Raw genomic sequence first — 12895 nt, forward strand, 5'->3', positions numbered from 1 at the left:
TCCCACATGTAGTGAGTGAATCAGAATGAGAGCGGAGCGTGAACATGGATCAATTTGGTGTGGCGTACACGAGTGGTCTCCCTCTATTAGCATAACGGCTCCTCTCAGTCTCCAAGCCAAGTCAAGCCGACGATGGGCGAGTCGTCGGGGCCGCGCTTCCTGCTGCGCGCGTGCGTGTTCCTGCTGGTGCTGATCGGCAGCCTGGTGCAGCTCGTGTTCTTCGCGCTGCTGCCGCAGATCCAGCTGCACACGGAGTTCTGCAACGCGACGCTGGCCTCGCGCTCGCTGCTGGCGCCCACGCCCACGAGCGCCGAGCTGGCGCCGCCCATGAAGCTGCTGTTCCAGTCGCTGTACGTGTCGCCGCGCGAGCTGGCGCTGCAGCAGAAGGAGGAGGAGCGGAGGCGCAACGAGGCCACGGCGCAGGAACCCAAGCAGACCATGCGCGGCAAGAAGAAGCCGCAGGACGCCGACGGACTGGACGCGCGTGGCCAGGGCGAGACGTTCCAGGCCGAGACGCTGGCCGAGAACCACGCGCTGCGCCTCAAGCTACTGGCCGAGAGGGAGGAGGAGGCCGAGCGCGAGCGCCAGATGAGTCTGCCGCCCGGCTTCTTCCTGCAGACGCGCGGCCAGGGCCACGAGGCCATCAGCTCCAAGTCCGCCTACTGCATCAACGTGGTCACGCCCAGCGACTCGCCCGGCGTGCTGCTGGACTTTGAGCTGTACCTGAACGCGCTTCCCTCGGCCAGGCCCGTGTACGCGTACAGGGGCAACGGTGAGCAGGAGAGCGACAGCTACAGCGACTGCGACGGTCAGGCCGTCAAGCGTCTGGACATGCCCCCGTCCGTGATCGACATTTACCTCGAGCGACACCCCGTGGACAGGAAGTACTACCCGGACTTCCACGCCCCCAAGGAGAAGACCATCTGGATGATGCAGAACGTCGAGTTCTTCGACCGCCACGAGCTGGCCAACCCGACGGTCGGCGTCATGATGGTCAAGAACCGCATCGGCCTCAAGAAAGTGCTCGAGTACAGGCATCGACACCAACTCTCGTACTCGGTCTTCTACACCAAGCACACGAGCCGCGACTTGTACCAGCCGGCGGTGCAGCGCGACTGGACGTCGTTCCTGCATCTCGCAGGCTGGAGTCCGTTCAAGAACACGCGCGTGATTCTGCAGGCGTGGGCGCTGCATCCCGAGTGGCCCCAGCTGATCATCCGAGTGATTAAGGCGGATTTGTGCGCGTGGATCGAGGAGCAGTTCGGAACGAAGGAGACGTGGCGGCTGCAGAATGTGGACTACGCGTGTGGATCGGTGCCTGCTGAAGAGAAGGACAGGTTGCAGAACGAGATTGGCCTCCACCTGTGCCCGAGCGAGACGGAAGGGTTCGGCCACTACATCAACGAGGCTCGCAGTGTCGGCGCGCTTATCCTGACGACGAACGTGCCGCCGATGAACGAGCTGGTGGACGAGAAGAGCGGCGTGCTAGTAGGGGAGCCGCACCCGTGGTGGTGGCAGACAAAGGGAGACTTATTTATGCCGCTGGCGCAAGTGGACGTCGCCGACATCGAGCGAGGGGTGGAGCAGATTCTGCTGCTCTCCATAGAGGAGCGTCAACGGATGGGCCGGCGGTCTCGAGCCAAGTTCCTCGAGGACCGCGCCTACTTCCTCAACGCTATGACTGCACTGGAAGAGAGCCTCTGCCAGGACGAGATCCGGATCGAGAAATTACAGCCCTATCTGTACTAGTGACCCGCGCGCGTCGCGGGACTGCTCGACGATGACGTCGAGCTCGGATAGATAGAGATATAGCACCTGCCTGGCAGTCTAGCTTGTAAGTAGTAGCATAGTTATCCCCCTATGACCCTGTCCGGCCTTGCCTGCCATGTCGGGCGAGCAAGGTCGTGAGTACCAGACAGATCACGCACTTGATAGAACCAGCTTCCCTCAATTGACTCATTGCCCAAATGCGGCAAAGCTAAACGTCGACTTGAAAACAAATTCACACCACTTGGTAGATTATGATCGTCATATCCGGGCTCAACACCCCCCTCCGCACGAGAGTCTCTCGAGCTTATACATACATGTAAGGTACCTATCAGAACACGCTTGAAGATCATTCACACGAAGACGACTACGCTTTGTCTTGGATAACTCCAGCTGCCTTCAGCTCGCGTCTGCGCTGGAACCGTGCCCGCAATACGCCTCGGAACAAGTCGACGGCAGCTTTGGAGAGAGCCACGGCTACCATGGGGTTCTCCGTCTCAAGACGCACGAGGTTTGGAGCGATGACGATGGCGAGTTGGTCCACACCCATGTGGTTGTGCGGTTGGTACTCGGCCACGAAGGCCAGCAGGTCGGCTAACCACAGCACGATGCTGCGCTCCAGGTCGCCCAGCAGACTCAGCACCTCGAGCTCAGCGTTGTCAGCGGACGCGAGACGCTCCATCTCGCCTGCGGGTATTTCGTGCAGAATGGGCACGGGCAGCTCCCGGAACCAGAGCTTGATGAGGTCGGCCAGCACTCGGACGTCGTGCTTGGCTCCTCGGAAGGCGCCGCAGTTGATGTCGATCATGGCTTGGTCGCGCTCGGCCTTGCTGGGCGATTCTCGGAAGATGTGCGGCGTCAGATACCCCTGCTTGGCAACGAAGTGCTGCTGCAGCATGACCAGCACGGCCGGGACCCTCTCGTCGTAGCCCGGCACGGCCACGCGCGGCACCTGTCGGAACGGCAGCTTGAAGTGCTGGTTGAGTATTTTTACCGGGTCGTTGCTGCCGACGGGGTCCAGACTGCCGAACATGCTCGAGAGGCTCAGACTTCCGGGCGGGGCCGAGCTCGTGCGCGTCCGTTTGGCGCGGCGCCTGGGCTTGAGCACCGGCGATGCCGCGTCCAGCGCGCAGACTGTGTCGGCGCGGCTCCGCTCCAGGACGCCCGACACGAGGTAGTCGGCGAAGTTGTCGGGGATGCCCTCGAACCTGGCCTCCTGGAAGTTGTAGTGGATGTGCACGTCGTGCTTGAAGCCGTAGGGCGAGCCGATCTCCAGGAACGCGGCGAAGTCCTGCTCGCCGTCCGCCTGCGGGGCGTGCGACGGGGACGACGGCGAGCCGCTGTCGGCCTTGACCGTCGCGTGTTCAGGGAGCTGGATGTTCAGCATGGCGGTGGCGTGTGCCTCTTGTCGGGCTTGTGGCCGGGACTCGTCCGCTCGGATTGTGAGCCGCGGGATCTCGTCGGGCTTAAGCTGAGCACACGCAGACACACACGGCGAACATCTGAATAAGATTCCGGCATGGCGCGCGCGATCTTAGCGGCGGCGTGAAAGGGCGCGGTACCTGTGCAGTGCTGCAGTGCAGGCGGCAATTGGCTGGCGGGGGGGCGTCCGGCCGCGGTCTCTTTGCTTGCTTTAGGTCGGGTGGCCACCTTTCTCAGCTCGCGCGCTCGCTCGCTCTTGAGTTGACGGCGCAAAATGGTATGTTGGCCGAGTCGAACGGTGGGCTGCTGGCCGCTGCTGCTGGCCGCCGGCAGTCTTCTCGGGAGAAGAAGCCGGCAAGCGCGGCGGAAGGCGGGCCGTTTCGAAACCACCAGGAATAGCCTGCAATAGCAGACACTCGTTAAAGCAACTTGGGTTTGGGCAACTTCGTGCAACTTCATTTTGGGCAACTTCGGGCACCTTGGGCAACTTCGTGCAACTTCGAGTTTACCCTATTGTGAAATTCACGTGGATCTTCACGTGACGGCCTCATGCGCCAATTCGCGCCGTCGGCCACAGATGTGCGCGCAACTTCCTGCAGCGCGCTCCACACGATCATGTACGCCTAGCCGCTGCTGCAGCCGCACTGACATGTAGCTCTGATCTAACCCTGCTTGCGATGCTATGGCAGGGATAACGCTTCAACACAGTCGTAACGCGGGGGTTGGTGAATGCGCGCTTGCAAATTCACTCGCTTTCTCGGCACGTTTGGATAACAGAGACTTGACTGCGTGCAGCGCAACGACAATGGTCCTGTAGCGAGTTGTTCGTCGATGAGCACGTGGCACACATTCCGACGCGTTGTGATAAGGCCTTAAATGCAGCGGCGCGAAGGCAAAGACGCATTAAGGGGACTGTTATCGGTGGCGCTGATCTGATGTGGCTCATGTGCATGGCATATTGCACGGCACCACGTCGCCTTTTGAGCACAAGTGACCCGCAGTGGTAAGTAATCGGATGGACAGTGTGCGTTCGTTCCTCTATTGCCAGACTTTCGGGCATGTACGTCCACAAATGTTTGCCGTCTAACTGCTGTTTTTATATAGAGTATGGTTTGTGGCTGTTAAAAAACGTCCATGCGCCAACATATTGCGTAGCTCAGAGGCGAGAGGACTCGAGATTCGAGCGTTGAGCGGTGCGCAAGGTCTACTGGGCAAGGAGCTTAGTGGCTCACTACGACCTCGACCCAGTTGGAGCGCTGGATGTTGATGAAGCTGCGATTGGGCACGTTCAGCTCCTGACTCACGGTCTCCATCAGGATCGACGCCGTCTACAGCAGCAGCAGTAGCAACAGCAACGGCAAAGACGCTCATTAGCCAAGTATCGCTGGTTTTGGATGCCTCTACCTTCACCTAACGACGAAGCACCGGAAAATTTGGGCAGAGATACGATAACACGAGATACCAAAAGAAATATGTATGAGAACTATCGCGTTAAGGCTCTTCTGTAAGTTTAAAGTGGCTGAAGATTATACCGTCCTTTAAAACTATGTAGAGAGGTGGGTCGGTGGTGTGAACGTTAGCGTGTGAGCCAAGCAACCACGACAAAATGCATCAGCACTGACACGGGGGCCGATGATCCCAACGCGAACTATGTAAGGTAGGACATTTTTTTACTGCATGTATTTACTACTAGCCTTGTTATGTTTTGAACGGTATCAAAATGCCACTGCGGCCATACAGTCATCGTTGCTTAGTCACGGCAACAAGGGCAACCTGCAGGTATGGTATACTGTACTTGGACGTTTATTCTAGGTCCACTACTAGAAGAGCGGAAACTGTGAAGCATGGAATTTCAGGACTAGCATGCAACGCAGAGATACGTGGACATCGAGAATACTTCATCAGTGTTCCACAAGTACTCGTCACGTAGAAGATAGCGAACTATCTACTTCAAGTACTTAAGTTTTAATTATGTATCCCGAAGATTGAGCTTGGAGATACTTCTATCATTAATGGATACCTGAAACGGGGTTTCATGGAATAGTGATCCTGTCACTATTCCGGGATGGCTACATCGGTCACTCCCCTGGATAGTGACCCAAGTGGCCTCAGAGCCAACAGATACATTTTGTATGACACAAACTATAGAGAACTTAGGATTTGTATGCAGGCCAAATCTGTACCAACCTATAAATACAGTCAGTCTTAGATCTACCGCTTTTCAAGTCAAGTCGTCCCCTTCAGACCAGGGACACGTGAACGGCTGTTCACTTGGAGTTTGTATACTCCTGCTTCCTCTGTTAAGAAGTGCTGTGTGCCCCGTCACACTTGGTAGCACTTGTAGTCAATCCTACGCCTACGCGGGTAGATTGGACTACCTGAATCCTCTGTGGTCTCATCGAGTGAGCCAAGATGGATCGTACGGAGTTTCCCCATCTGAACGACTCGCAGTACGAGTCCGTTCGTAAGATGGCAGGCATCTTTGGGACAGATGCCCTGCGTAGCTTAGCGGCGGCGACGCCGGCTGAGCAGGTTGAGCGTATCAACGCGTTCGACACCTACGAGCGAGGGCTCATCGCCCACGTTCAAGGGCTGCAGGCCACTGCGGCCGCGCCGATGCCGGTGCAACCGAAGCCCTGTGGCTCTAGGGGTCGCTGGCAGAAGCCGCGCCCCAGGAACCAGGGGAACGCCGGACACCAGTAGGGGCGGGGCGCCCTACTGGGGAAACACTAAGTCTTCATGAGGGGCGTGCGGGTGGCGCACGCCATGGGGACTTAGCCCCTGAGAGTCTCTGAACTCTAGAAGCGGAGAAGGGCAGCGGTGGGCTGCTTGTGGTGCACGCGAGTGTACCGGGATACGATCATCCCTTGAGAATCTTGATCGACTCTGGGGCGTCCAAGAACTTTGCGCGCCGCCAGACTGTCGCACGCAATCGCGACAAGTACGCCGATGCGCTACGAGGCAGAAAAGGCAACGGGCTGGTCTCGGTAAGACTGGCCGACGGTACGGTGGTAGAAGTACCTCGGGTCCACATGGACCTCACTGTCAAGTTCGAGGACTTCGACAGCACGGAGCCGTTCTTGGTTCTAGACATGGACAAGTACGACTTGATCCTTGGCATGCCGTGGCTGGAGAAACACGAGTCTTGGATCGACTGGCGCGGCAAGGCCAGCGGGGCCAGCCGTCCCCCACGCTCTGACAGAGCTTTGGTCAGTCATGTTCCCACCTCTGCCAGCAGCTGGGGCGCCCGCGAGGGCCGCCAGGGCGCAGCAGCATCTAATGAGTTCTTGGGGTCCGTCGAGACTGACGACGACTCCGACCTGGCCGGACAAGGCCTGAGAGTGGAGGTGCCGGACAGCACCTACCAGGTGGTAACGTAGGTCCACACGCGGGTAACGAAGTACCGCAGGCAGCAAGGGCTGCTGGAGAAGGCGCCGCTGGTGTGGCGTGGGTAACCAAGTTCCACGCGAGGTCACTCAGACCGAAACTGATGCGGAAGGCACTGCAGGCGCTTCCGATGTGGGTAACATAGTTCCACAGGAGGTCACTCAGACCATAACTGATGCGGGAGTCGCTGGAAGCGCTCCTGGTGTGGGTAACCAAGTTCCACACGGCGAGGTGGGTAACATAGTTCCACCCAGCAAGGCGGGTAACCAAGTTCCGCTCAAGAACAAGGCGAGTAACCAAGTTCCGCTCAAGGACAAGGTGGGTAACGTAGTTCCGCACGAGATCGAGAAGATCGGTGGTGCCGTCAAGGCGGCGCCACGAGACGAAGACACCCGAGGGTCACGTCGTAAGCCGGGCCTAGTCGTGTGGCCGACGACGCCAGTCGCCAGCGACTCCGAGCCTCCAGCCAAGGCTCCAGCCGCCGAAGAGTGTTATCACATCTTCGACGGCGTGACCGGTAGTCGGGTCAAGACAGGAGCTGTCGAGCTTACAGCTCTGCCCGAGGTTTCGGAGTTGCTGAACCTTGAGGAGCTCGCCATGGAGGACTTCTTGGCCGAGCTAAAGGCCGGGGAGATCGCAGAGTTGGTTCTCCTCCGACCGGAGTCCACGTCGGCCGAGTTGAACTCGTCCTCGGTCATGGACCAGGCAGTCCTGGAGGAGTTCCAGAGACAGCGCGCGTCGCGCATGGGCTCTGAGATTCTTAAGAACCCCCAGGACCCGGTGTACCCCTTGGTGAAGGAGTTTGAGGACGTGGTGTCCAAGGATCCACCGTCCAATCTCCCTCCGGACAGGGGAATCAGGCACGAGATCGATCTCGTGCCGGGCACGAAGTACTGCGTCACGAGGCAATGGCCTCTTCCCCGGGAGCAGTGTGAAGTCATTGATGCCTTCTTTGCCGCCAAGGCGAAGGCAGGCATGGTGCGGGAGTCGAAGTCCCCGCACTCGACGCCTACCTTCTGTGTTCGCAAACCGAACGAAAAGTGGCGTCTGGTTCATGCTTATAACAAGCTGAACAGCGCGACAGTGCCTGCGCAGACACCGATCCCGCGCAAGGACGTGTTGCTCAACAACATGACCGGCTGCACGCTGTAAAGCGCGCTGGACCTGGTGGACGGATACTACCAGATCCTGATGCGCGAGAGCGACATCCCACTCACGGCTGTGAGCACGCCGAGCGGTATGCTCTGGGAGTGGCTGGTCATGCCTCAGGGGCTTTCTAACGCCCCGGCAACGTTCAATCGCTTGGTCACACAACTGTTTCGACCTTTGCGTGCGTTCACACAGACGTACTTTGACGGCATCTTCGTCCACAGCCGTGCCGAGGCAGGCCAGACGGCCATGGAGGTGCATCTCCAGCACCTTTGACGTGTGTTCGAAGTCATGCGGGCCAACAAGCTGTACGCCAACATCGACAAGTGTGTGTTTGCAGCTGAGGAGATCAAAGTCCTGGGCTGCTTCGTCAGCAGCGCCGGGGACCCGGAGAAGGTAAAAACCATCGCGGCTTGGCCGCCACCTCGGTCGCAGAAGGACCTACGACAGTGGTTGGGCCTCGCCAACTACCTGCACAAGTATAGTGCAGGCTACGCCGAGCTGGCACGGCCCTTGTCGGATCTCCTGAAGAAGGATGTCGACTGGCGCTGGGAGCGTCGCCATCAAGATGCTTTTAACGACATCAAAGCGAGCTTACAGCGCGCGCCAGTCCTGGCATTGCCGGACGAGACGAAGCCTTTCAGCGTAGTCTGTGATGCGTCTGACTACGCAATTGGCTGTGCGCTATTGCAGGCCGACGATGAAGGCCGCGAACGGGCCATCTCGTTCCAGTCCAGGCAGCTCAAGGCAGCCGAACGGAACTATCCAGTCCACGACAAGGAGCTACTTGCCATGAAGTACGCTCTTGTTAAGTTTCGAGTGCGCCTCCTGGGCTCGACGCCCTTTGTCGTTTATACAGACCACGCGTCCTTGCGGACTGCCGTCAACACGCCGCATCTCTCACAGCGGATGGCGCGTTGGCTGTCATTCTTCGCGGAATACAACTTCCGTGTCGAGTACAAACCGGGCAAGTTGAACGTGCTTGCCGACGCGCTGTCGCGCCGACCCGACTACAAGCTTGCTCATATTAGTCGGGTCACGACGGATCTGTATGATCGCATCAGGCTGGGGTACCGAGACGATGCCAGTCTCGAACCTCTTGTGCGGTTCTTGGGCGCTGGCTCGGAAGCCAAGGCCGAGTGGCTCACGCCCCGACAACGTGCAAGGCTGCACCGCTATGAGTGGGCTGACGGTTTGCTCCACTATAGGGTCGAGCCCGAGGATCCTCCCCGTATTGTCGTGCCCAACGACGAGGATCTCAAGTACGACATCCTGATGGAGGCGCACGACGCTCCATCCAGTGGCCATCTCGGCCGTGAGAAGACGTACGCGTCTGTCTCGCAGATGTTTTGGTGGCGTCACATGTACAAGTGGGTCGCCACCTACTTCCGTACGTGCGAGAGGTGCCAGCGCGTGAAGCCTGCCGGTCACGCCTCGGCACCATTGCAGAGCCTGCCGGTCCCAGCGGACTGCTGGAAGTCGATGAGTCTCGACTTTGGCTTCGGACTTCCGGCCGATGACCGTGGCAACACTGGCGTTGTTGCCTTCGTGTGCCGCCTGAGCAAGATGGTCCACTTTGCTCCAGTTCGTGACACCGTCACTGGCGACGAGGTCGCTCGTCTGTTCATGGACTGTGTCTTCCGACACCACGGGCTGCCCGAGACCATTGTCTCTGATCGAGACCCGCGGTTCACCGCTACGTTCTGGCAGACGCTGTTTCGCCTTCTCGGCACACGACTGTCGATGTCGACGGCGGACCACCCGCAGACGGATGGCCAGACGGAGCGCGTCAATCGCGTGCTCGAAGACACGCTCCGCAGTATCTGCGCGGAGATGCCCCACTCTTGGGCTGATCGCTTGCCCATGGTTGAGTTCGCACTCAACAATGCGGTACATGCATCGACGGGCTTTACGCCCTTTTACCTGAACGGGTTGCGCCACCCTCAGGTGCCGCTCACATTACGAGGCAGTCCCGGGGCTTCGGGCCTAAGTGGGGGAGAGGCTCGGAAAACCTTTTCCTCCCAAGTCTCGGACGTGAGTCCAGCCACCTTGCGGAAGCAACTGTCCTCGTTTGCCGAAGGCAGGCTGAACATAATCAGCAGGGTGCGAGACACCATGGCGCAAGCCCAAGATAAACTGAAGGAGTACTCTGACCGAAATGGAAGAGGAAACATGAACGTGTTTAAGGTTGGGGATTTAGTTCTCCTAGATACTAGAAACCTACCGCTAAACACTGTTAGCTCGGTCGAGAGCAACAAGCTGAAGCACCGCTTCATTGGACCCTTCACGGTCCTCAGCCGGCATGGCGAGGCGTACACCATAGACTTGCCCAAGTCGATGACGACTCACCCGACGTTTTACGTGGGTCGTCTTAAGAGGTACCATGACCCTCTGGCTCTGGCTGCCCCGCAGGAAGCGGTGGGTGGCCCGGTGGAGAAGAGCGCAGCTCCTCGAAGCGCGTCGTCGAGTCGCGGTAAGGTGCCTGATACGCGCGCTGGTCGTAAGACGGCGCGGCGTACATCGGAGCAGCATACGCAGGGGCCCCGTACGAGCGCTGACCAAACTGGGCCTGATACGAGTGGGGCTGCTGCTGCTCCGGATACGGCGCGTGGCCATGAAGCTCGGCCCGAAGGCCAGCAAGCTGGTTTCGCAGCGAGTCGTAAGACGACAGGTCGGCTCGACGATCCACACGGCCATGGAGACTGCGAGTTTCTTGATAGAGCGAGGCAACATCCTCACGGAGCCGCTCCACGGCACCAGGCTGACCAGCACGAGCGGCAGCCTCGCCACCAAAGCCGACGCCAAGCGCGATCTCGAGGACGTACACACGGTCCCGGAGAAGACGAATCTCCTCTTGCTGCAGGGCCACCACCTGACTCGGGGCCCCAGCATACGGCTGCGTCGCCTCAGGCTCGTAGCCATGGCCGTGCGAGGCCACCGCCGACCCTCCTTGATCGTAATGGGCAGATCCACCACCACGTGGAACGAGTCGTCCGGGAGCGGCGGCTCCATGGCAAGCGCCAGCTGCTCGTGAAGTGGAGGGGTTACCCTGAGTCGGATAACTCGTGGGAGCCCGTTGAGCAGCTGCCCGAAGGCTGTTGCGATTTGGGACGAGAAGCAGCGGCAGCTTCGTAAGTAGTCCTTGGCTTCTTGGCCGGTACCCGGGGCACGGTAGCAGACGTAGTCGCACCACGCCCACGCTCTTCACGAGCTTTGGCTCTCGCCTCTTGCTTCAGCTCGTCCATTTTCGAGTGGAGCTTGCGCTTGCTCACGAGTTGAGCGAACTCGATGCGGAGCTCGCGCACGTCCAGGATTGCGGACAGAGTGCGATCATCACGGAGTTCTTTGAACTCTTGGTCGGAATACCCTTTGCGCTGGACGTAGCGCCAGAAGAGGTCTTCCACCACGCACCAGGTCATGTTGTCATTCGGCTTGACCCAGTGGAAACCCCACACAGGATGGAGTCCACCCTTGTTCTCCGGCTTCTTGCGAAGCGTGGTGAACTCCTTCAGTGTGAGCTTGTGTGGTGCTAGTAGCACACACCGGGCGACTTCAACGTCGCCAAGAAAGAGTGGCTCTTTCTCAACAAGAGCACGCTCATAGGAACCCCTCGAGGTGTACCCGCCGATAAGGCCACGAGGAGCCGAGAGCTTCTCCAACAGCGCTGGCGCACCAGTGCCAGGCTCGAGCAGGAAGTAGCCCTGCGGGTACGTGGCATCCCCGCCTGAAGAAGACTCGATGGCAGTCGTGGCAGTCGGCTGCCTGGCATACGCACCCGAGCTAGCAGCGTGGTATTGCTGCTGCTGCTCGTCGAGGTTGTTGGAGAGCTCCTTGGGCTCGTGGACGGCACCCTCCTCGTCCTCAGACTCCGAGTCGATGAACAGCTTGGAGCTGGAGCCGCGAGGCGACCTGGAAGCTGAACGCTTCTTCGCCTTGTCCTCGGCGGCGTTCGCAGCGGCAGCCGCTTTCGACGCTTGGGCACGCTCACGACCTTGTCTCAGCGTCAGATGCTTGGATGCCAGCACCTCCTTGGGCTTGGAGCCCGCGTAGCTCGGCGACTTCTCGGCCACGACCCCAGCGTCGGCCATGGCGACTTCGTCGTGCGACTGCTTGCTCTCGCCTGAGCCGGACTCGGCGTCCTCCGCCTCCTTCTCTGACAAGGCCTTTGCGTCGGCCGAGGCGTTGGTCATGTCGCCTGCCGCCAGCTCCGTGCCTTCGGCAGCGTGCGTGCTGCCCTCCGAGACGTTCTCGTCGTCGGGTGAACTCTCACCGGAGTACTGGACCATCGTGCAGTCAAAGACGGCGGCTTCCCAGTCGCGAGCCGGGCTTTTATGGTCCCGAGGACTCTCCTCCTTGCCTTGCGCGGCGTCAGGAGACTTTCTCCGAGCCCCGGCCTGACGGCCACTCTTCGGCGTGCTGCTACGAGAGCTCACCACCTCCTTGGCCGCCTTCGTGGCCTCCATCAGCACGGACGACTCGTCCTTGGCCTTGGCCGCCCTGGTCTTCGGCCCTACGGCCCGCGGTTTCGGAGGTGCTTTCGCACTGCGCGCACTGCGCTTTGGAGGCATGCTTCCGGTCGACGTGGAGACCCTGCGGCTTGCTCGGCGATGCGCCAGTTGCTCTGTGAGGCCCGGGAGCCGAGGCGCCAGAGCTCGCGCCGTTGTCGATGGATTTCGACTTTGCGAGTGAAATGTGAGTCGCCGGCGTAACCTCGCTCTGATTGGTCGATAAGATCGAATCTAAGTGGGGGAGGATGTAACGGGGTTACATGGAATAGTGATCCTGTCACTATTCCGGGATGGCTACATCGGTCACTCCCCTGGATAGTGACCCAAGTGGCCTCAGAGCCAACAGATACATTTTGTATGACACAAACTATAGGGAACTTAGGATTTGTATGCAGGCCAAATCTGTACCAACCTATAACTGCATTCAGTCTTAGATCGCCCGCTTTTCAAGTCAAGTCGTCCCCTTCAGACCAGGGACACGTGAGCGGCTGTTCACTTGGAGTTTGTATACTCCTGCTTCCTCTGTTAAGAAGTGCTGTGTGCCCCGTCACAATACCTGTCTAACTCCTCCAATGTGTAAGCTATATAAATTATACAGCAACAAACTGTTTGTGAGCACTAGCGTTTGCTTAAGTTCGTGCTCCACTCTGCCCCACTCTAAG

General features: G+C 59.2%; 3 protein-coding genes across 3 annotated transcripts; 2 read left to right on the forward strand and 1 right to left on the reverse strand.

Annotated features, from left to right (window-relative positions):
- Positions 1 to 327: 327 nt before the first annotated feature.
- PHYSODRAFT_559068 (hypothetical protein) lies at positions 328 to 2021 on the forward strand (the record flags this gene model as incomplete). The annotated part of the gene is made up of 1 exon (XM_009527283.1): positions 328 to 2021. The coding sequence occupies one exon, from the start codon at positions 328 to 330 to the stop codon at positions 1747 to 1749; it is 1422 nt and encodes a 473-aa protein (XP_009525578.1). The 3' UTR covers positions 1750 to 2021.
- A 113-nt stretch (positions 2022 to 2134) lies between these two features.
- PHYSODRAFT_330588 (hypothetical protein) lies at positions 2135 to 4560 on the reverse strand (the record flags this gene model as incomplete). Its single annotated transcript, XM_009527284.1, has 3 exons — positions 2135 to 3238; positions 4434 to 4517; positions 4555 to 4560. 3 exons carry the CDS (start codon positions 4558 to 4560, stop codon positions 2135 to 2137), a joined length of 1194 nt encoding a protein of 397 aa, XP_009525579.1.
- A 998-nt stretch (positions 4561 to 5558) lies between these two features.
- On the forward strand, positions 5559 to 5826 carry PHYSODRAFT_367033 (hypothetical protein; the record flags this gene model as incomplete). Its single annotated transcript, XM_009527285.1, has 2 exons — positions 5559 to 5615; positions 5647 to 5826. Coding segments are annotated over 2 exons (237 nt in total), but the record flags the coding sequence as incomplete, so codon positions are not given.
- Positions 5827 to 12895: the final 7069 nt, after the last annotated feature.

Source organism: Phytophthora sojae (assembly GCF_000149755.1).
Source record: "Phytophthora sojae unplaced genomic scaffold PHYSOscaffold_4, whole genome shotgun sequence".
Taxonomy (NCBI): Eukaryota; Oomycota; class Peronosporomycetes; order Peronosporales; family Peronosporaceae; genus Phytophthora; species Phytophthora sojae.